At 38.4% G+C, this 24,922-nt stretch overlaps 1 protein-coding gene across 11 annotated transcripts in view; it reads right to left on the reverse strand.

Moving 5' to 3' along the window:
• SYBU (syntabulin) overlaps positions 1 to 24,922 on the reverse strand; it is a 108,878-nt gene that overhangs the window by 43,020 nt on the left and 40,936 nt on the right. For 7 of the 11 annotated variants that reach the window (XM_038555356.1, XM_038555353.1, XM_038555354.1 and 4 more), the window contains 2 exons: positions 4,250 to 4,447; positions 3,279 to 3,400 (listed from right to left, as the gene is read on the reverse strand). In XM_038555356.1, the coding sequence (XP_038411284.1) occupies positions 3,279 to 3,400; positions 4,250 to 4,447 (320 nt within the window). Of the gene's footprint in view, positions 1 to 3,278; positions 3,401 to 4,249; positions 4,448 to 24,922 lie in introns of those variants that run through there. The other 4 variants (XM_038555362.1, XM_038555359.1, XM_038555358.1 and 1 more) reach the window with 2 other exon arrangements.

The raw sequence follows: 24,922 nt of genomic DNA on the forward strand, positions 1-24,922 counted from the left end.
ACATTTTTTTGACCTCACACACGTCATTTTCTGCTGACTCCACCATCACAATGACTCAGTCTGTTTCTAGAACATTAATTACTGCACAAAGTGCTACAGAGCACTTAAACACTTAAGAGCCCCCTGTGCTTTTTTAGCATTCTTTTGTCTGCTCTTTCATATTTTCCCATCTCCTCATTGTCAAGGCATCAGCTGGCACTTCATACTGCTGTCCTCCTGTAGCAAACATTGCCCTCATTTTATATGATCTAGGATCCCAGGACATGCTAGAATGCTGTTTCAAATAAACAGAGGTTCTGTATGAGAGTTTTAAAGGGTTTTCTTGTAAAGAAAGTGCATGGAATTTGTGACATAGATTTTAGGAGCTACGAATGACCACTAACATTTACTGAAGAATTCTTTTTTGGCAGGTCTAATGTTGGGCACTACATTCATTAGTCTACTTAATCCTTGAAGCAACTCATTTTATGGATGCTAAATATACAAGGTTTCAGGAAGAGAACCAGCAGCTGAAGAAAACAGGGTTATAAAGCAGTGGCATGAAGATTTGAACCTAGTACGATGGACACGGGACTCTGGTGGTTAGCAAGTGCTCCCAACTCTGACACACACTTTTTCTCCCAGGACCAGCCAAGCTGAGTTAACTGGAGAAAAGTTGTCCATGTCTACCCTCTCAACTCCTCTCTAGGTAGCTCAAGTTATTTTAAGAACAGCTTTCCCTCGTAAGTTGTCTAGCTCTCTTTTATCTCACAGAACCAACTTTGAAGTGAAAACATGTTTGTGATAAGCTCTGGAACATCTGTGAGTGAAAAAGCCTCTATCTACTAAGGGAACCAGGGCTGATTAATCGCTAACCTAGTTGGTGCCTTCTGAGTTTTCTAGCATATGCCTCTGAATGTGGGAAACAGTCTTTTTAAAACAACCAGGCCTTGGTTATTGTTGTGAGGTTATTATAGTTCATCTGGCCAGGTCTCCAATTTCCATAGCCTGGGTGGTGTCAGATGACAACCGAATACTACCTTAGTTTGAATGCTGATGGCACACAGTGACATCTTTCAAATGCAGATTTCAACATTTCGGTTTCTAAATGTGGATTTCTTTTAAATTATAGTGACCCTAACCATTTGGTCTTTACCTATCTCCTCCATCAGCAGGTGTTTTTTTTCCCTCCCTTTCGTGTCTTGTGATTATTTGTTTAAATCATGTAAATTGTTTCCCCACCCAGCTCTCCAGCAAGCCTTGTGGAGAAAGGACTTAAGTATTTCTTTTTGTAAAAGAATGACACCAGATCTTTTTCTTCCTGGGACTAAGATACACCAAGTAGTAAACCCTCATATTAAAGGAGGCCCAGGAAAGTCATTTAATGTACTCTGAGCAGGAATCCAATTAGGCTGTGCCAATCTGGGTGCAAACATCAGGAAAACCTGAAAGGAGCGCCTGGGAGCAGCGTTGTGACCACCACAGATTCCTCAGGCCTCCCAGATGGAAGGCCTTCATTCCTTTCCTTCTGATCGGCACTATAGGCCAGATGCATCACACGGTACTCTGCCTCCAGTGCTGAGCTCCCTAAAAAGCAGTGATGATGACATTGAAGACTTCTCTGCCCTGTCTCTCTGATGCTCCTCTCATGCCACACATAATTCCCTGCATAGAGTGCACACTGTATTTCTCATTGACGTATGTATTGGACACCTACTTTACGACAGGCACCGCAGTAGGCTCTGGAGATTCAGTCTTGAGTGTTTCCTGAATTGACTTGTAGATAAACGGAAACCGTGAAAATGCAAAGCCATCATCCATCTGGACCGTTAGGGATTGTTTTCTTTCCCTCTTTGGTGGCAATTTTTAATTAAATCTGCACAGCCATTAAGTGATAGAAGCCAAAGTGACAGAAGGCTCACCGCCTCCAAGAAGTTCCTGAACAAGGCCCGCCTGGAGGAAGGAAGGGCTTTCATGCTGTGTGTGTGTCGCAGTGCCCAGCTGGCAAGGTGCAGGCTCACTTAGCTCACCTTTCTACGCTTTTCCCGGCATCCCGTGACAGATTTCCCTTCTCCTTCTACATCAGATACTCAGTGAGCATTACTAGCTCTCTATCTGAGTGCCTAAAGGGGCATTTCAAGAACTCCTTTTTGAGGTGAAGAGCAGTTTTCCAGAATCTAGAACGGGCCTAAAATAAAATGGGCTTGGATTAATTTAATGTTAAAGAGTCCTGAACATCTGTAGGAGAGACACTAATTGCTTGCTATTTTAATAAATTGGTATTGGTCCTAATGAGGAGATTTATTTAAAAAAAAAAAAGTAGAGCACACATCTAGAGCTGAGGATCAGTTTGGGCTGAGGGGGGGGGGGGGACAATCACTTGGGGTTGGGGGATGCAGAACATTTTAACCTGAGAGCAGTATCTTGTGGTTTAACACATGATGTCTTTGCATTTTATAAATTGTGGAGTCATCCAGGGGCCTCATTTCCAGGATTTCCTCTCTTCGTATTTATGAGACTGATAGGTTTATTCTGCTGAAAGTTCAGAGAAGTATAGGTCACAGTGCAGATTTTTCTACAAAGAGCTTACAGTACAGAATTGGGTCCCACTCAAAAGCTTGAGCAACTTTTTCATTGATGATGTTAGGAATTTTAGGCAACTAAGAGATCAGCTTTCGGGATCCCTCTGACCTTGGTTCAATGCAAATAAATAAAGAGCACAAGGTAAAGATCGCATAGGTGGTATGTATGCCTATAAGCAAATAAATCAGAATTCTAATGACAAACATTGGTGTTTGACAAAAGTGGTGTTTCAGGATCTGCCTCTGGGTAAGGGTCATTAAGTTAGGATTCATAATTTCTAATAAAGGAGGTCCAAGAAACCTCAGAAACAGTAAGTGATATTTTGTGCAAATGGGTATTTTTCTGGAGGGTGGGTTCATGGCCTTCCTGATTCTCAAAGGATCCGTCCGTGAATTAAAATGACATGAAGAACTGTTCCTGTTTTCTTACATTTTTCTATTCTTCCTCCCTCCCTCCCCCTCATTTTTTTTTTTCTTAATTGTCTGCATTTTCTTCAGGATGACCCTAGGCCTTCAACATGAGAGCAAGACAAGTACCTCCTTAGTAAGTGAGTACCTACTGCAGGACTAAGGACTTGCTCAGCGTGAATTCTGCACCCACACATAGGGTTGTAAGTCTTATGTTAACATATGTTTATTCTTACTATCATTATTGAAACAAGGAAGGGCAATGATAATCTTAAATCTCATTTAATCTTCATTCTTGCTGCACCATACCTGTTTCCTGTGCCACTGTTTCCTTGTATTGTCACCACTGGAAAATGCTTTTGGAATGAGGCAGGAGGAGGAGTGGGAACCAAGATTAAATAATTTCAAGTTGCACTCAAACCCTACAATACCTGCAAAATGAAATCACCTTTTCACTGTAATTCACAAAGCTGGCATTCTTTCCTGCACCATTTTCTCTTTTCAATCCCGGAGCCTACCTTTACTGTTAAGTCCCCATTATACACTGGACTCTGTGTGTTTGGAATACAAAAAAGAGGACGACAAGGCTCCTGCTCTTAAATTTACATCCCATACAAGAAACAGATCCTATTGGTGAGTACTCTCAGGTTAAAAGAAAATTGAAAAAAATTTTCCAAAGAATATGCACAAATGGCCAATAAGCACACTAAATGACGCTCATGTCATCAACCATTGAGGAAATGTAAATCAAAAACACTCTGGAGGTGCCAGGGTGCTCAGTAGGTTAAGTGGCTGACTTTGGCTCAGGTCATGATCCCAGGGGGAGCCTGCTTCTCCCTCTCCCTCTGCCCCTCCCCCTGTTTGCATCCACAGATGCAGTCTCTCAAGTAAAATCTTGTTAAAAAAAAAAAAAAAAAGCACTATGAAATACTACTTCACACCCACGAGAATGGGTATAATTAAAAAAAAAACCCAATAACAACAGTCAACAAGGATGTGGAGAAAGTGGAACCCTCATACATTGCTGATGGGAATGTAAAATGGTACAGTCATTTTGGAAAAGCCTGTAAAAGCACTTCCTCAAACAGTTCAAAATGGTTACCATATGACTCAGCCATCTCTTTCCTAGGCATATATCCAAGAGAACTGAAAGCATATTCACAAAAAACTTTTCCATAGATGCTCATAGCATCATAATTCATAATAGCCAAGAGGCAGAAACAACACAAAAGTCCATCATCTGTGAATGGATAAACAAAATGAAGAGTAAGTGCATTTACCTGGCTTTACAAGGCCTGACTTTGGTTCCTTCTTATATCGAGATGACTGGATGCTTCCTTCACCAACCATTCCAATTGTGCATTTCTTCCTGGAAAAGTCTTCATCACTTCCAGGGCAAAAGCCAACAGGGCTGTTTCCAGTATCTGAGGGTGTCTTCACTGGAGACACTGACTGGCTACTGGGACAGCCTGTATCATCTGGAAAATAGGAATCAATAAGTGTTTAATCAGGAGGAGGAAATCAATGATGGCAAAGAGAAGCCATTCAGTGAGCCATACACACGTGCACTCACACACATGTACTCTGCTTATGAGGACCTGGGTTAACTTCTGTGGATGCCTCTCCTTTTATTTTCCATATTTTGGCCAATTATGTTAAGAAAACATCAGCTATCATAAATCATATTTTAAGGCAAAATCTTCTAAGCTTTTTGGACCATAAATATTTCTGTAACATTTACGTTGTCAATGCTTAAAGGTTTGTCCATTTTAACACAGGTAGTGTATTTTGGGTCAAACCTGTCCATAGATTTTTTTTTGATGCGGTTAGTAATAAAAAGTTCACTACAGCAACTCAGGGGCATTGCAACTCTTCAGAGTTGTTTGTATAAGCAAAAAATTTACTTGAGTATTATTGACCACACCCAGTTTTTGAACACTTGGCCTATCAACTGGTTAATCAAATTTAATAGAATAGGTAAGAGATCTGGGTTTTGGAGTTCAAGGGGACAGAACAAATGTGATCCCACCCATTTTATTAGCATACATACCATACCCATCCCAAAATATATCAATCCAATATCTTGTTACCTGGGATAAACTGGTAAAATGAAAATGATACACAAATTTGAAACACCCCTTAAGGGAATCCCTGGGTGGCTCAGTGGTTTAGTGCCTGCTTTCTGCCCAGGGCGTGATCCTGGAGTCCCGGGGTTGAGTCCCACATTGGGCTCCCTGCATGGAGCCTGCTTCTCCCTTTGCCTGTGTCTCTGCCTCTATCTCTGTGTCTCTCATGAGTAAATAAATAAAATCTTAAAAAAACAAAAAAAGACAAAACACCCCTTAACTTTCAAGTTGTAGATTATTACTAGGATCATTACTGTAAGCTAATAATATGTGTAATATATGAAGTGACCTGTGTAGATGCTTATCGGGCAAACAGGTAAGCCATACTGCTGACTCCTATAAATGCTTTCCATAATTATTAAATATTTATGATGGTTGGTTAATTCATTTATACTTTGATGAGGAGAACTGTATGGGAATTTAAAGTAAATCAATATTACTTAAAAGTATGTCCAAATAGCCAATTAGTGGTAAATATTCATTACTAAGTATTTTGATGGCAGAGCTACTTTAGTAACTCATTAGACAAAAAAACAAAAAAACAAAAAACGATAGAGACTTTTAGTACTAACAACTTTAGGACTATTATGCTTTTATGAATATTAAAGGAACAAAAATAATTTGCCCCCTGTGAAAGGCTCTCTTAAATTTTCACATCTTTAATCAAGACAGAAACAGAACTAGGCATCAATAAAATATATTGGTTGCCTGAATTAAGATGACTAGAATTTATCTAAGATATCACTGCTTTCGCTTCATTTTTGGCTTTTATTTCAGATTTTATTATGAAATAGCCCAGTTTCTGGAACAAAGTGAACTTGGCACTGGTAAAATGAATCATCTCTCGCAATCTTTTTTTTTTTTTTAAACTTTTGGACATATTAGTATACACAGGACCTCAATGGTCCATTTCTGGAAGTGAGTGGATTTTAGTGCACTGTTCATGCCTTCTGCCTTTGCTGCTCTTTTACAAGTGCCTTGTTTTTTACCAAACTCCGGAAGAAACTTTGGCCATGAATGACAGTGATGCGAGCCCCTCCTGGCTGCTACTGCTCAGCTCTTTCATCACGTACTGGCCGTGCCTTTCTCTGACATTAGCATGTCCCATGCTTCCATCAAAAGAAATCCCAGCTCCTGCCTAAAGGTGCAAAGCTGCTAATTACTCAAATGGATTCCAGCACTTTTACAAGGCTCAACAGGCCTGCACATTGCTTCAGGAGGTCCTCCTTCTTGATTCTGATCCCAAAGCAGATAAACCCAAGCAAATGAAGTCTAATCATTCGAAATTACCCATTGCCTTTAAAATTATTTCCTTATGAGTCACTTCCATAAATTACTTCTTTTTAAAGAGAGATGGCCCCGATAAATAAAAACCCATGCTTCAGATTCACTAAACTAAAAAGCAAAATTTTTTTTTTTTTTTGGAAAATGCTCAGACTCAAGGGGACAAAATCAAACAATTTCCAGTATTAACACTGTCAAGATTATAATTTATGTAAATAAAAAATGTTTTCTTGGTTCTATTATCATTTTGCCCAAGTTAAATAAGGATTACGTATAAGCCATATTTTCAGTGCTAATGATGTCAAGAATTAAGTGCTAGGGTCTGGTTAGAAATTGGGACCTGAGGGGCATCTGGGTGGCTCAGTTGTTGAGTGTCTGTCTGCCTTTGGACCTGGGATTAAGTCCCATCAGGCTGCCCGCAGGGAGCCTCTTTTTCCTTCTGCCTATGTCTCTGGTTGTCTCCCTGCGTCTCTCATGAATAAATAAATTAAATTAAAAAAATATCGGGACCTGAAATTATTTAGAATAGTGGCAGTTTAAGGAAGGCAGTGGCAACTTTTTTTTACCTGGAATGTGTCATCAAAATTTACAGTTAGTATCTCCAGGGGAAGGGATTGAGAAGATGAAGACCTAAATAAATCTTTAACTATAGGTACCTCGTACAGCATCAGAATCACTACAGAAACTAGTGTTCACCCAACATTTCTTAACTGTCTAGTACTGTGCTTCATATTGAGGGAGAAATAATGGGAATACAGACATGATCTTTCATTGGTTAAACAAAGTGTTGGCACCGAACCAGCCTACCGGCATTATACCCAGCCCCCATATCAATGGCCCTCATAAATCAGCAAAAGGAGTTGGGTAAATATCACTTAAACAACATTCCTATAAACCAGCAAGCCTGTTAAGGCAAATCCATACGTAAGAAAATCGGTAACTTACCAGAAAAGTTTGGGATATTCTCTTGTTATGTGTGATGAGATCAACACTAACAAAGGAAAATAGTTTTGGAAAGGGCGGGGTCATTGATTTTCCTTTTCAAAAATTTTATTTAAATTCAATTCACCAACATATAGTATGAATGAACACCCAGTGTTCATCTCACCATGTGCCCTCCTTAATGCCCATCACCCATTTACCCCATGCCCCCACCCACAGCCATTATTTTTCCTATTAGAGGGAACAGACTTTCAGGTATGCAAAAGGAAGACCTGAGCAAAGGCAACAAAGTTCATGTACCAGGGAGTCATCCGCTAGCCTGTGACACCTGAGGTATTTTTCTCTGTGCAGCACTGAAAAGGTGGTTCTTTTTTCAACAAGTCTTAATTTAAGACTCCTTTTCTCCTTTCCTTCCCCTTCCTTTCTCTTCCTCCTCCTCTGTAACTGCAGGGTCAGAGTTGGAAGCAGATTGCTAGTCCAGGTGAAAGTAATACTCCTTCCCAAAATTGTATGTAAAATATTCTCCGTTGACATTTACTCCGAGATTCTAAGACTGAAGTCAAGTTGATACTCTTGGTTATTCATGTCTAATCTTACTCTGTGCCAAACTACATGTGGATCAAGCACATATTACAGAGATTTATTTATTAAACCCACTTTGGTTAAACCCTTCGAGTATGCCCTCTGTTTTCCTGCTGCTACTAGCTAAATTTGTCCTTTGGAACCCATGGGTTTATAACCGCAATATTTACAATTATGGCTTTTATTAGTTGTGTTAGTACAACGAAATTATCAATGACAAAAAATTCTAGTACAACACCATGAGGAAACTATTTCAAGGCAGGAAATGACAGAAATCCTGAATGACCTATCCAAAACGTGTGGAGTGTTTCAAATTTCCAGAAAAATGCCTGAGAAAAACAAAAACATTTCAGCCTGGTCTTGGCATAGGAAAGCTTTACTGCAAGCCTTTAGGAAGAGCATGTAGAAGATTGTCAGTCTCTGGGGAGGGAGGAGTTTTTATATAAATGTGTGCGTGTGTGTGTGTGTATATATATATATATATATACACACACGAACACATATACACATACACACACACTCTACACTAATTGAGCTCTTTTTTTCCATAATTGAGCTCTTATACTTCTTCATTATTTATGATAAATATAACTTCATTTAAAAAAAACATAAAACAGGACCACGTTTCATGTTTACACATTGTGATCCATCTGAAAATATAGGATGACTTCCTTCTGGGGTCAATAATTTTAAATCTCACTTAAATGGGCCCAGGATGGTTCCTGGTGGAACAGGGGTAAAAGTGACCCTTATCAAGGCTACTTTTGATCACCATCTGTAGGGAAGGAGACTAATTCACATTTCTTCTTTGATCTATGCTAAGGAATAGGTCATTTTGTTCCTGCTGTTCGTTTGCTTGGAATCTGTCAGCATACAGGATTAAGCATATACAAAGAATCCTCACAGATCCAGAAGTCCCAGAAGTCATGATCCACCCAGAGTGCTGTTAAGAAACGTACCTACTAAATAGTTTCCAAATCGTTGTTTAGGGGGGAAAAAATGTTAAGGTCTGTAAGGACAGATGGGAGAAACAGGCATCTATTATAATTTTGTAGCCTGGAGGTTGTTAAAAAAAATGTTTTTAAATCTATTTTTCCTCTCTCTTTACATTACAAGCTCTTTGAGAATATGGGATATGGTTAATAATTGCACAACTGGTCTACTTATAATTCTGGAAAAAGGTGTAAGTATCTTCTAAAATAATTTGTGTCTTATTTTAAATTTACTAAAGGAATTTGATAAATTAAAGGAAATCTGTTGGGGTTGTTAAAATTTTAACTTAAACTTTGACATTATAAAAGCAATAATTCTTAATGCAGAGAATCTAGATAAGACTGCAGAAGAGTACACAGAAGGAAAGTAAAAATAAACAGAAAAGTTTCCTATAACTGTTGTACCCTGAAGAAATACTGAACAATTTGGTCTATTTCTTATTGATCTTTTAATTATGCGTATGGTTTACTTGCTCACTTGCTTTTTCTTTTTGCTTTGTTTCAACATATAGTATATTCAGTTTCATTATTCTGATTTCTGAACACTTTCCCCTGGAACTTGTTAGGCTATAAAGAAAGAAGCTATTAAAGACAGGTGCTGATACAAAAAGGCCCACACTGGTCAAAAATGGAATAATCTGAGCATCAGAAAGAACAAATAATTAATGCAATTGACTGATAGCCATTGGATACACAAACAAAATTTCTGTGAGTGCATAGTCATATAAAAAAATAAAACTAAAGAGAGAAAGTAAGATCCTTTCCACCTAAAAGAATCCCAACCTACTAGAAATCATTGGCAGTGACCCAGGGACCAATTTTTTGTATTGAAATTTCGCAATTAGAAGGAAAGAACAAACTAGCATAAATCCTGATTTAAAAACCATTTCTATACAAACTATATTTCAGTATAACTGAAATCCCTCATTGATACTGGGAAGTCCTTCCTTAGAGAAGCATCTGGTTAATGAAAATAGATGAAATGATTGAAACAGAAAGTTACTATTTTGTAATTATTTCTTTTATTTTTAAGGTTTTATTTATTTATTCATGAGAGACACACACACACACACAGAGAGAGAGAGAGAGAGAGGCGCAGAGACACAGGCAGAGGGAGAAGCAGGCTCCATGCAGGGAGCCTGACATGGGACTCGGTCCTGGGACTTCAGGATCAGGCCCTGGACTTGAAGGCGGCGCTAAACAACTGAGCCACCCAGGCTGCCCTATTTTGTAATTATTTCTAATGAAATAATTGATTTAAATAACACACATAACGGATGAAACCATCAGACAATAGTCTGATGGAGAATTTACAGTGAAAGGATCAGGACTTGCCCATCTGTACCCATTTTTAGCATCACCAATGTTGGGCAAACAGACATTATCTACCTTCTGAAGGGATGCCAGATAAACACACAGCATTCCCCATGAGGTGTTCTTGCTCTGAAAATTTCCCCTGCATCTAACAAAGCTTTAAAGCTATTGTCCACCATATAAAATATATGGAGAACAGAGAGTAATGAGTCAAATCAGGGGCTGGCAAGCTGCAACCCGCAGGCGAATTCTGCTTGCTGCCTGCTTTTGTAAATAGAATGTTATTGGAACACAGCCATGCTGAATCCTTTAGATATTGTCTACTGTGGCTTTCAAGCTACAATGGCAGAGTTGAATAATTGTGCCACAGATCATCTGGCTAGCAAAGTCATAAATATTTACTATTTTGTTCTTTACAGAAAAAGTTTGCTGGCCTCCAGGTTAAATGCTATAAGGAAGCTAACAGATACCTTTAAGACAACTGATGCTATTTCAATGTTCTCTATCATACTAAAGAATTATGTTAATTGTTTAGTAATGAAAATAGCACTATGATTATGTAAGAAAATGTCCGTTTTTTAAAGAAATGCATGCTGAGGTGCATATGTAGGCATGATGAAATGACATGAGGTCTAGAGATTTGCCTATAAAATGCTTCAGCAAAGTAAAAAAAAGAAAAACGGAATATGTGTAACAAACGTGACAATATTTTGCTATTAATCTGGACAAAGTAGATAAGCAAAGTATATGGGGACTCATTGTAATATTCTGTTTTTAAATATGTTTTTAAAAGTCCCAAATGTTTTATTTAATTTCTCAAAAAAACATTATTTTAAACAAGTAATTATTTAAAATAGATATAAACATATCACTTAAAAAATCAATTCCATTTGCAGCGGTTTTTAGGTTATTTCCAATTTTGTCACTATTATTGAAATTGCTTTAATAACACATTATGAAAATAAATCTTTCGGGCCACCTGGGTGGCTCTGTCAGTTAAGTGCCCAACCCTTGGTTTAAGCTCAGGTCATGATCTCAGGGTTGTGAGATGGAGCCCATGTTGGGTTCACATGCTGGGCATGAAGCCTGCTTAAGATTCTCTCCCCCTCCCTCTCCTTTTGCCCCTCTTCCTGCTCACAGGCATGCAATTTCTCTCCCTCTCTCTAAAATAAATAAATAAATAAATCTTTGGTCAATTTTTTTTATTATCTCATGGAATGTACATCCAAAGTGGAATTACTAAGCCTTCAAAGAATTTTGAGACAACTTAAATTCTCATTATTGAATCGGAGTATCCCACTTATAAAAATGCCACCATTATTGAATACTATTGGTTTATATTTTTGCCAAGTAAATAATGAATAATTTGTTTTTGATGTTTTAGTTTGCACATATTTAATTTAGTGAGGCACAATGTCTTTCATATGTTTGCTGGCCCTTTTTACAATTCTATGAATTATTAGTTTGACTTTTTCTACTAACTGTTAGGATTTCTTATGGATCTGTAAGGAATCCTTATTTATGAAAAGCATTAGCCCTTTGTTGTATTTCATTGAGTTTATTGTTTGTTTTTAATTTATTATGTTTTAACATTCAAACCTCTTTCTCTTTTTAGTTGTCAAATCTCTCCATATTTTCCTTTGCGATTTCTTCCAATCTTTTAATACTTAGAATATCCTTCTTCACTCCAAAATCAATCAAATATTTACTTATACTTTCTTCTAGATATTTAGTTTAATTTTTCATTCAAATGTAATCCACTTAGAGCTCATTTTAAAATGCAGTGTGAGGTTAGATGTTAACTTTATTATTATCATTTAAGAAAAATTTTAGGAAATCTATTCTTTCCACATTACTTTGCAATGCTTTTTTGACAAAATTTTGAAAGCAATGAATAATTTTTGCAAAGTGAATATATATATGCTTTTGTGTATATATACATTTAAAATCCACATCTTAAAGGATTAAGATTGCCCAAAGTGTGTGTGTGTGTGCGTGTGTGTGTATTACATAATTTCCTGATATTTAATTGAAGTGCCTACCAACCACTGTTATCAAACTTCTGGTGGCAATTATGATGACCAAGTCTCTACTTCAACATCCTTGTACCAATTACATACAAGAATAAAACACTAGGTTCTAAAGATTACAAATAAAATATTTCTTCAAAGTCCAAGAAACATTTCTACAACTTCTGGTTCATTTTTGAATTAGATCGCAGAGCTCATTTGTTTTCCAAAATGCTGAACTAAACAATTCCAGAAGATGTACTTAAAAATAACATCAGGCAGAAGAAAATGTGGTTTTGCCATAATGTCTTGAAACATTCCATTATGGCTCGATGCTGTTCAATGTTCAGTTGCATCATATGGAGGACAAAATCACTGCTATTCTAAGGAAACACTACTTTAAACTACAGGGAAATCTAGCTGATTGTCACGAATGACCGAGACTATTTAATTCATCCATCCAACAAATATTTATTACCTACTATGTGCCAAACACTGCTATGGGTGTTTGTACTCTTCCTGTGCCAGCAATACTGTCATTTCTCAAGACAGTCTGATGGAGACATAAAATGTCATAGCCTAAACTCATGGTTAATCTGAACCCTGTGAAATTCTTACCACAAACCATTCAAATGCACTGAAAGGATGGAGATAAGACACAAAAAGTGATATTTATTAAGTAGCTATCACATAACACTGATTTTTTTTATAACACTGATTTTTAATAATATTTTATAGGTAGGACAAATGAGGCTTAGAGAGGTTAAAGATTCCACAGTCACACTGCTACCAAGTAAGGGACTCAAGATTCAAACTCAGGTTTGCCTGCCTCTAAAGTCCTTGCTTTTTTCCACCACTAAAGGCTAGTTTCTTTCTAAATTTTTCTACCTATCTTTGTTCCAAGAGGAAACAGCAGCAATTCTGGGAAGGCCCAAATTAAAAACAGACAAAAGGAAGCTGTTAGAAAGAAGCCATCCCATAATAAACAGGCCACAAAAATTTGAGGCAAGAAATTCTAGCTGGTTCTAGTTTTCCAATATTCTTGCTTCAACACAGTAACCATATAATGTTTGCCATTCAGATAATTTTGCATTCTAGGTTTGGAACAGGAAAATTTGAACTTCTCATCCTTTACCTAATTTTAGCATCTTTTTGGAGTGGGAATTCACAAGTGACTTTGCTTCAGTATTATTCAATGTGACACTACCCAATACAATAGTCAATGCTAAAGTTCAAGAATCCTATCCATTCGTCCATCCACCTACCCATCCACTCACCCATCCATCTACCCATCCAAGTCTTTCCACAAATAGCTACTGATTTCCTATTATGTGCCAGGTAGCCTTCTAGATATTAGTGATGTTATGATGATCAAGACTCTCTAAGAGCCTTGTCATGAAGAAGTTTATGTTCTAGTGGTGGAAAGAGACAGTAAAAAAATAATTACATAGAGAAGATATTTGATTGTGATGTACTGTTAATGAAACAAATTGTGTGATATCATACAGACTAAATAGGTGGGGTGGGTGGGAAGTTATGTCATTTGACATGTTGTCATGGAAGGCCCTGAAGAGGTCATTCTAGCTGAGACAAAAAAAAAAAATGATCATGGAAAAGGAAGGGGAAAGAACTCCAGGTGGAGGGAACAACAATGGAGTTTGTGCACCAAGGAAACTGGAAGGAGGTTGGGCAGGTTGAGAGGGAGAGAAGGCTGATGAAAGACTGAAGGGACGCAATAGCCTGAGCATGCACAGGAGCACAGGACCATAGACCAGGAATCCCAAATTTATGTTAAATGCGATGGAAGCCATAATATGCATTAAGCAGATGACAACAATTTGGCTTGTGGAGGACACCCTGTAGTAATTATAATATACCTGGCTAATACCTGCAGAGTGCCTACTAAGTACCTGGCATGTTCGAAACACTTAATACAAGTCTTAATTAACAGTCTAATATCCCTTGGAGACAGGCACTAGTATCATCCTGCTTTGCAGAGGGCATATAAAACTAGTACTAGCATTTATGCCACCAGCCTGAAGTTGTAGTCAGTAAGTGGTAGAACCATGATAAGAATCCAAACAGGCTAAGTCCAAAGCCTCCTTCTTAACCACTATGCTGTGGTTTAGGAATGAATGAGCTGAAGCAAATAAATGTGTGGAGGCCCTGGCCCTGGTGGAAATCAGAGATGACAGTGGTTTGACTAGGTGGTAGCAGGGAAAATTTTGAAGAGAGTAGATGGATTTGGAATATTTTGGGAAAAATAATCCAAAGTATTTAACTCATGATAATGAAAAATAGGGAGAGATCAAAGATGTCTTCAAAGTTTTTCGCATAAGCAACAGGTACATGGTGGTCATATCTGAGTGAGAGAAAAATGGGTTTATGAGTGTGTAGGGGCTGAAACCAAGAATTCTGTTTCTGAGGGGCACCTGAGTATCTCAGTCAGTTAAGTGTCCGATTCTTGATTTCGGCTCAGGTCATGATCTCAGGGTTATAAGATCAAGCCCTGTATCAGGCTCTGTGCTGAGGGTGGAGTCTCCTTGAGATTTTCTCTCTCTCTCTCTGTCCTTTCCCTACCTCATGCTCTCTCTCTTTCTTTAAAAAAAAATATATATATATATCTGTTTTTGATATGTTAAATTTGAAGCACAAATTAACCATGACCTTGAAGATATCAAGTAGGCAGCTGTATATGAGAGACTGAAGCTAAGCGGACAGGCTGGGAACATCACCAACCTACAGGTGAGAAATTTAAAGATGGATACCCTTGGGGAGGGCAGGAGGAGAAGAGGGCATTGTGACACTATGAGGACAGGGAGACAGGGGAGCCAGCAATGATGCCCAAGGAGTGACTAGAGAGGCAGGAGGAACTTCAGAGGATTGGGACCACAGAAGCTAAGGAGGAAAATCCTCCCTAAGGGAAAGGTTTGTTCAATTGTGTTGAGTGCTTCTGAGAAGTCAAGGAAAATGAGGGCAGAAGAGAGAAAGATCTGCCAGCATGGTCACCCACACACTTGACAAGGGCAAATCATGGAGTTCTGCTGTGAAGAGAAGCAGAGAATTATGAGGGCAGGCACAAGGAGATGAGGAGTCAAAGCAGCTTATTTGCTTTTAAGGATGTGTATACTCAAGCAAGTGCATGTGTGAGCTGATGAAAATGAGCTGGGGAAGGAATGCAAATGAAGCACTTCCACCAAGACTTGTCACCTACATCTATAAAAATGGAGAGTGGAGTAATTATTTAATGAATGTCTCTCTGGTTTCTTGGAGACAAAATAATTGTCTCACATGTAAACATTCCCAGGATTTCTGAGCTATTTTGGAGCTTCGAGTGCTCTCATACGTCATTCTGGTGCAGCCCTAGGCAGGAGAGGAAGACGAAGCAAAAGGAGGCAAGTCTCCATTTCTTCATAGGACTCGAGCTGTACTGGAAACAAAGGCCTGACTCTACTTGGTTTTTTCCAAGCAGCAAGTTGTTTGATTTGTGTGAGCAGCCAGAGGAGAAGAAATTTGGAGAGGAAAACATCTTGGTCCAACTACATAGTTAATGTAGTGTGAGGAATGAATCTATGGAGTTCTGGTGAGGGAGTAGCTGGTGTGGAAACTGAGGAACCAGGGTGGCTATGTCACTGCCCTAAGACAGGTGCATCTGACGAGGGGTGTGGGGAAGGAATCTGCCCCTCAGGCTTCCATTTCTTTTGCCAGGTCCTTTGTAGGGTTATGATCTTTCCAAAATAGGCATATTACTAATACATCTGACCTTCCCTCTCCTTAGCAATAAAAGTTTATTTGCAGTTTCTAGGCTATGCCTTCTTAAAGACTCGGTTATTTATTTTTTTAAGGTTCCTTGGTGGGAGAAGTTGGAGAGAGGGAGATGGAAGGAGAACTGGAAGGATCAGAAGGAAAGAGAAGAGAGAGCCAGACACACAGACCAAGAAGTTATCTTATAATCTCTTGAAAACTTTATAACAAGGATACTCCAAGCCACTCTATGAACACCTGAATTATAGTTAGCTGTCTTGTAGCAATGTAAAGATTTTTCCCTTCTATTTTTCTCACATTGAAAATCTGAACATAGTGATAGTCAAGAAGGAGTAAGGGATACAAATGGAAGAAAGTTATGGAAAAAACAATACTCTTAGAGTTCCTGCAATTGCTACATTTGAGTTTTTTCTATTTGAAAAAAAAATTGTTTTAGATGATATATGTGTATCACGGTATTTACTTTGGAACAGAGAAAGAAGAGAATTATGCTCATATAACAGTCTACTTCCAGTGATATTCATAAAATACATTCCAAATTTTGAAGGTTAGCCCCACGGACAAAATGCCCATCTACAGAAGAATGACTGAATAAATGATAGCCCTCTCTAGAGTGGGATATGTGGTGTCATGACAATGAATGAGGGGACTTCTCTGTGCTGACAAGCAATGACAGGTACAGGTACTGCCTGGATACACATTCCTGGACGGCAAGAGTTCTGTCAGTAACTCTGTCCATCACTCTAGATCAGCTTCTGGGATAGTGCCTTGCCCACAACAGATGTTCAATAAATATTCACTTAACAAATAAATAGAAAGGATCACCGATCAATATAGCATGATCTCACTTTGGCAAAAAGCAAAACAAAATAAAACCTATAAATGTGATTATATCCACTCAATGTGTTTGCATATTTTTACTTCTGAGTTTAAAAAATACAATAATTAGCATTAGGGTCCATGGACTCAAGAATTCTGAGGGTTAGATTAGTGTCTGTGGGGAAGGCTAACTGTAAGGGCACCCACACAAAAGACAGGATAAAGACTGAGCCAGCCAGGAAAAAGGAAGGCCCAGGAAAATTCACACTGAGCAGGAAAAAGCCTATAGGATGAGTTTCTGCAGGGAGAGGGGGTGAGTGTTGGATGAGGCTATATGCAGAGCACTGGTATGCACTGGGAAGCTTGGTTTGGGCTCCCTAAAAAGAGGGAGAGCAGTCATTCAGACCTACAAATATAGAGAACAAACATTGTGGCCAGAGGGGAGACAAGGGGAAAGAGAAGGGAAAAATAGGTGACGGGGAGTGGGAACCAGAGGTTGCCAGTTATGAAATGAATAAGTCACAGGAATAAAAGATACAGCACAGGGAACAGAGTCAATAGGATGATGCATAGGGACACCTGTGAGCATAGCATAAGGTACAAAGTTGTTGAGGTAACTCAACAGATTTAAAAACCAGCTTGGTCATGTGGTATGACAGAGGAAACCCTAATGTGGAATGTATCCTTCTGCTACCTACTCTGACCTGTAAATATACTTACCTATATTCACATCCAGCCTTTCTTTTCTTCCTAACATGTCTTCTCGGGTTCACCCCCAGTCTTATTACAAAGTTAATACTTTTCTGTTCTCTCTCAATCCATCTCTGTGTCTCTCTCGCGCTCGCATTAATAATTATTAATACATACATATTATATATATATATATATCTCCCTGTGTGTTTTTGTCTATTTCCCCTCAGCCTAGAAAACTTATCAAAATGCCTGTTATTTGATAAACACTGTCTTTACTACAAATGCAACACTTCTTTTTATTCTATTTACTCTTTCCTATGCCAGTTAAACTTGTTTTAAAAAGTTGTCTACACTCTATTTGTCACCTTCCATTCATATCTTGGCCTGATGCAGTTTGGATCCATCTCCATGATCTTCTGGAATTATTTCTGTCTAAGAACACTGATAACCTAGTGCATTTATCCTTGAACACTTTTTAGTGCACCCCTTCCTTAATTTCACTGTGACATCAGAAACTGCTGACTAGTTTCTTCTCAAAACTCTTCCATTAGAATTAGAGACACTGTCAGCCCTGGCTCTCCTCCTTCCTCTCTGAACTCTTCCTTGGTTGCCTTAATTTCCTTTTTTTTTTTTTTTTTTTGTCTACTCTTGCTTTACCTCAGAGATCTGGCCTTAGGCCTCTCATCTTTCTCCATGCCCTGCCCTCAGGTAATACTATCAACTCCATGGACTTCAGCTACCAACATCTCTGACTTCTCTTTGGAGCTCCAGATCTTTCCCTTTATCTCAAATGCAACAATGGTTCATCTGAATTTGTTAACCTGACTCATTGTCCTCCCCAGTCCTGCTGCTCCATTTGTGTTCATCCAGAGGAAAATGAGATATAACACTTTCCTGCCCCTTCCACTTGCAATTGGCAACTACGACCCACATGTTTTAGCCCCCAAATCCTCTTATATATCATGTTATCAGTCTTTAACTAGACTGCCACAATGGCCTTCAAACCAGGCAGGCTCCTTACCATCATTCCTGCTTCCTTCCATCTACTGACCAACACATAATCAGAAAGATTTTTCTAAATCATAAATCTAGTCATAATTCTTTCCTGCTGAAAACCCTTCCATGACTGCAATATCTTTAGGAATTATAAAACGGCAGCCCATGAGCCACATTCAGCTGTTTATGCGTGGGACTGAGCTAGCAGTTAGTCAAATACCTGAATTTTTAGAATTTTGAATATCGTTAGAAGAGGCACATGCTGTCCAGTTCTAGAGTCCCCTTTATTGTCATCTGTTCAGGTGGCCCCACTCTCTATACTACTATTCTAGTTTCTGTATAGATCCTTGATCTCATGAATCAGGTTAGCACAGCATATAAAACCTTTCCTGATCTGACCTGGCCCACCTTTCAATCTCATTTTGTGCTTTTAACTCAGGTCTGTGATGCCAAGGCTCTTGGTGTCAGTTTATCCACTGCACTGCACTAATTAACGTTACTTCTTTGAGTCCTTGGGTTTATGAAATGTGAGACCAATGTGGATAATAAATGGAGCAAGAAACTCAAATTATAAGGAGGAAGTGTGTGTAGAGTGGGTGTAGGCAAAGGGGACAGGGAAACAAAACAAGTGAGTAAAGGTAGTTGTGTGAGAATTCTATCTAAAGATGTGTTATCCCACTTATTTTCTGGCACCAGGGTTAAGGCAGTAATTGATTTTTCATTCTCTGTGTTTTATTCATTATCGTTGCTTCAGCACAATTCTGATCCTCAGTAGGCATTTAATAAATGCTTACTGGATACTACATTTTTTTGTGGAATCTTGCAAAAAATGGTGAATATCCTGTTACTCCTAGGTTAGTTTCTCTTTTTCTCTTTCAATGAATCCACTGGGTATTCACCAACAGTGTACCCAGTATACCTACTTTCAGTATATCCCGAATCATCCTAATACCAAAGAAAGTAAATGCAAAAGAGTTAGAAGTATGCTAGAGATGGTAAATCTAGAGAGGACTATTTGGGAAAATAAAGGAAGAAAATGCTTTCTCCTCCCCCGTACCTGTCTACTATTTGGACACAAGTTACACCAATAATGTAGATATAAGGAATATTAATGCTAAGACTAATGACACGGGAATTGTAAAAACAGAGTGAGAAGCTATCATTTCCAGGGAATGCAGAGGCATTTTTCTTGCCGCATGCCATGAGTTTAGTGTGTCTGGCCATCAGTTCTGTCATCTTTGATCTTTCTTCATTTTGTGAAGCCACTGGGGTAGGCTCCTCACATCCCTCATCCAAAATTCCCAAACCCACACAGACCACAAAGGACTGAACCTCAGACTTCATGAGGTATAAGAGTCATCTGGAAAGCCAAAAAATAAAAAATAAAAAAAAAACCAACAACCACACAACAGATTCCTGGGTCCTCCCATTCTGTGATAATATGTTAGGGTGGGGCCAAAGCCCCAAGTATTAAACAAGTTTTCCTGAGGATTCAAAAGTAGACAAAACCATTCTCTGAAATTGAGAAACAATTCATTGTTTCTCATTGTTCTAAAACATTGTTTTAGAAGAATGTTAGTATTTTAGTACATAAAAGATTTTCATGTTAAGAACCATAATTTGCTCTTAGGCACGGTGCAATTTCATCATGATTACCATTCATTGTCCCCACTGCTATGTATTTCTTTTATTAGATGGCAAAAAAAAATTTTGCTCTTGCCCTCCTAACTGCAGTCACTATATCCTCAAAGAAATACTGCCCAGGTACCCTTCATTTGTAACCTATATCTTTATTTATTTTTTATTTTTTTGTAACCTATATCTTTAGATACTTATTTCTGCAGCTGAGGCAGCTAAGCACTTGAAATCTCTATTATGCAATAGTGCCTGGGTCCCCTAATCATTAAAATGATACTAAAGTCTTAGGGTCTTTGTTTTTTTTTCGTCACAGCAGGTTGGCAGTCATTCAATTTTAATGTAATTCAGTATTATAGCTCACTTCAGTTGAAGCAGTTCACCTCCATCCTGATTATTGGGTTCAAAGGTTTACTCTATCCAGATGCCAAGTTTCCTCAACTGGACAAAAGCAAAGCAGAAATATTTCTGTTTGACAACGCCTGGCAAATTTCTGGAGGTACTGTCATGTCATAGCAGGGCACTCATCAGGTTGTAATTTGCCTTAATTGTCCTTCCCACAAACAGCAGCAATGATTACCTCTAGGTCACTGGCGCTCAAAGAAGGATTTCTTCCCAGCCACTGTAAAATCCAAAATACTCTCCACAAACACCTTACTCAGGACTCAACTGCAAAGAATCTTGGATTCTGACCATTTAGTGTACAGACCCGGCACATGTTTTTAACAGGTGAAATCACAAACTTGCCTACGTATCTATGTGTGTATATTCACAACATGGAAATAACTTCAAGAAATCAATGGTCTCCCATAAAACAACCAGGGTTCTCTACACATAATTTGTTCTACCTGCCATGCTTACAAGGCACCCCCAGGAGAACTAGAATAAAACCCAGAGATTCATCTGCCTTCCAGCTGCAAGGGGTAATTATTACCACAACTAAGCAAGGAGGAATGCACAGCATGCTGCTAACCACATCAGGTGACTGATGGAGGTGACTGGCTGACTTACCCGTGTCAGGGGCTTTTCCAAGAGTGGCTGGAGCCACAGTAGGGTGACAAACAGAATTCACTACCAATGAAGAAAGGGGAGGAAAATTGTCAGAGGCCTAGATTCAATGGGTCACACCCGAGACACAAATCACAAAGGTGAGTTTTATCAATTCATGGGCACGTTACAATGAAACAAGTTGCAGTGGGGTGGGGGGACAGAAAATGGGGTGATGTCATGCCAAACCACTGGATTAAAAAAACTATTTAAAAATAAAAGAGGGGGGACGCCTGGGTGGCTCAGTCATTTAAGTGTTCAACTCTTTGATTTCAGCTCAGGTCCCGATCTCGGAGATGTGGGGTTGAGCCCACATGTATTGGGCTCTGCATGCAGCATGGAGTCTGCTTGAGATTCTCTCTCTCTTTCCCTGTACCCTTCCTCCTTCTCTCTCTCTCAAATACATGAATAAATCTTAAAAAAAAAAAAAAAAGAGGGGACATGAAAGCAGATATTTTCTTTCTACTGACTATTACCTGTACTTCCTTCTGAATTCTTTTTTTTAAACTTCAGTTAATATTACTACGAATATATATTTTGCTTGCCATGCACACAAAATCGGGCCTGGCCTCCAATATCACATAAACTTAACTGTACCCAATTAAGGTCACAGTGACTAAGACTAAAAACAAACTGTAAAGAACAGACTCATCAGGAGAATGATATGGGAGTGCAAAACGTACGTGCTGATGAAGTGAACAAAATATATGCATATCTTCCAAGAAATTCTGTTAATAAGAAGCTATTAAAAGAAACGCTCTTTGGGGATACACCCCAAATGAATTGCAAAAGGTCACACACAACTCCTCTCTGAAATGAGATAGATACAACATACAAATTAGCATATAGAATATCAAGTCATTAAATGTTCCTTGTCAAGACTCCCTTGGGAAGATAAGGGGAAGGCAGTAGAGTGGGGGAAGGAATAGAGAGAGTAGGCAAAAATGGACAGGTCACTTTGAAAATACATGCTTTCTGGTCTATTAATTTCACAGATCAGTAAAATTAAAAGAAAAACATAAGGTAGATGTGGAAAACACACCAACATACAGTTAGTTGTCATTTATTTTGCTCAAGTTTAACCACCATCCACCATCATGACTTTTGTTATAATAAAATATAACATTATGAAAAACATATATGTGTAATATATAAAGGATAGGATATAATATATAAATATGTATAAATAAATGCAACATATTTATATAAATATGTATGTGTATATATGTATTGTATATGTATATATGTATATATATTGTATTGTATATGTGTGTACATATATATATACATATATATATATATATATATTCCTTATGTAATATATAAAGGATAGGGAAGCCAGACTCTCAAAATAAAGGATAATTCTTTGTATTCGGTAAATTTAATTTCATGTAAACTCACCACATCCTTTTTTAAAAAACCGAATATCTTAGAACATATGATGCTCTTCACAATTAATGCCTTTGACACAAATTTGGGGAAACAGTCCAGTTTGCAGTTCTGAAAATGTAGTTTTCAAATTACAGGAATCCCCCTAACTCTGCATGTCCCCTTTCACATTGGTGAATGTGATGATTTTTAAAGAACACAAGCTAAAACAGAATGATCACCATAAGGTTATGAAGCTGCAGCAGCAACAGACACCTCTAAATTAGTTTAGGTTAATCCTAGCAGAGGATGGCATTTTTCACATTTGCATGTACCTTGGTCTGTAACTTAAATGCCATGATTAAGCAGCCAACACACATTCTGGCCTCAGTGTTAAAGTGGCTGGATTAAAACCAGCTATTTCCCCCTGCTGGTAGACATGTTTTACATTCTCTATCTCAATGCCTGTAGCTTTAATGCTCCCCATAGAACCAAACCCATTTATTTCCCATCCACCAACTGACCTCCTAAAGCATCATTAACACGCCCCTAAAGGGGGCTCCCGTCAATTTTCGTCAGCGCAGCACTCAAAGCTGTTGTGGGGTAGGGGCATATCGGAGGAAAGGAAGGCAGAGAATGAAAGGGATGGACCCAAACCTTAGGGAAGCACCGACACAGAAAGATGAGGCCTAAGAAGAGAGGGAATCCTACCCGGAGGCAGGATGCAAGGCCAAAGATGGAAAGACCGGTTTATAGATGCCCATAATTAGATGCTTCTTTCACTCAATTCTCAGCTACTTAATGGCGGAAGGATCAATACCTGCTTTCGATTTTCATGTACAGCATTATGGCCTTAGTGGGAGATGGGTCTCCTGGGAAGGAGAGATCATCCAGGAATAGGTCTTGGAGAGAGTGAGTCATAACCAAAATTAGTAATTGTATTGGTTTGCCTAATGTATTTTCTAAAACATATGTAGAGTTTTTCTTTTGTTTCAACCATCCTTTTTTTTTTTTTTTTTTTTTTTTCCCAACACTACTCACCCTGAAGTCCATATTAGAGAAGATATCAGGGATAAATGTGTAATGGAGTTATGTAAACAAAGTGTCAGTTTGAAATGATATCCCCTGGGTTCACCCACACTCTGACAAAACAATGCCTGAGCTCCAAAATGGAGTTAAAGCAAGCAGCATTGCCTTCTGCAAACATGTTCCAGGTTTTAGGTATCTTTGTGTTTTCTCCTTGCAAGAGTATCAAACAACCATCAGTGGGTCTTCATTTTAAGCTAGATTCATATAAACCAAATGGCAAGAAACAAGCTCTAAAATATATTTTGATAGAATTTTTTTTTTCCAGAATCAAGAGAGAGTCTGAGGCTTTACAGAGAAAAAAAAAAAAAATGGCAGCATAGTATTTCCAATGTACAATTTACACATGGGATAGATTTCATGAAATTACGTTAAGAAATCCAAAGCTGCACTTAAAGAAACCCTGAAAAACATACTGGATACAAAAATAATGGAATATCGGAACCTGCTAAAATGGGGCATTAATCACAGCATCTTGATTCACATGTCCCTTCTCATACCTGTGCTAACCTCCTAATTACATTTTCCCTAAATAAGCTCTAAAGAATATCCACTATGAGTGAGACATTCTTCATTACTCACAAGACAGTCACTCTTTTAAATTTCATCCAATTTTCTGATACTTTCCAAAGAATGCAAGTTGTTCAAAGTCATGTCCTTTCATGGGTCATAACAGGTTCTGTTAAGTGATCATCAGGAGCTCTGAAGAGATTTGTGCCTTTACCAAATGTGTTCACAACTGTAAGGAAACTTCCTAAATCATGTGCTCAAACTGACATCCCTAGTTCATCTTTTTAAGAACCATCATTTACTAAGCATTTCTATCAGCCAGGCACTGTACTAGGGAGTACTTTCAGGTCATTCAACCTTACAGCAGCTCTATAAGGTAGGTGATGATTCCATTTTACAGATGTAATAACTGAGGCTTACGGAGGTTAAGCAACCTACCCAAGGTTATTCAGCTTCTAAAATGCTGCAAAGGTCAAGGATTCTGTCTCAGGTCTGGCAGATTACAAAGCTCATGTTTTTTCCCTCTAAACTACAAGGTCAGGCCGGCCCTGGGACATAAACCTCCTTGACCCTGACCTCATCTATTAGGAGTTGTTTCATCTTTGGGGATTCTATAATCAGATGTGCGCAGGGTTAGAAAGGTTGCTTGTATAAAAACGCAAGCTAATACATTTCCCAGATTTATTGAAGGAATAGTTTTTGAGAGTCATAGGAACAAAACTTAGAGGTCATGTAGTAAATTATAAACTAGAAGAACATCTAAAACAGGTGCAAATTTCCATTAG

The sequence above is a fragment of the Canis lupus genome, chromosome 13 (assembly GCF_011100685.1).
Source record: "Canis lupus familiaris isolate Mischka breed German Shepherd chromosome 13, alternate assembly UU_Cfam_GSD_1.0, whole genome shotgun sequence".
In the NCBI taxonomy this organism is placed as follows: domain Eukaryota; kingdom Metazoa; phylum Chordata; class Mammalia; order Carnivora; family Canidae; genus Canis; species Canis lupus.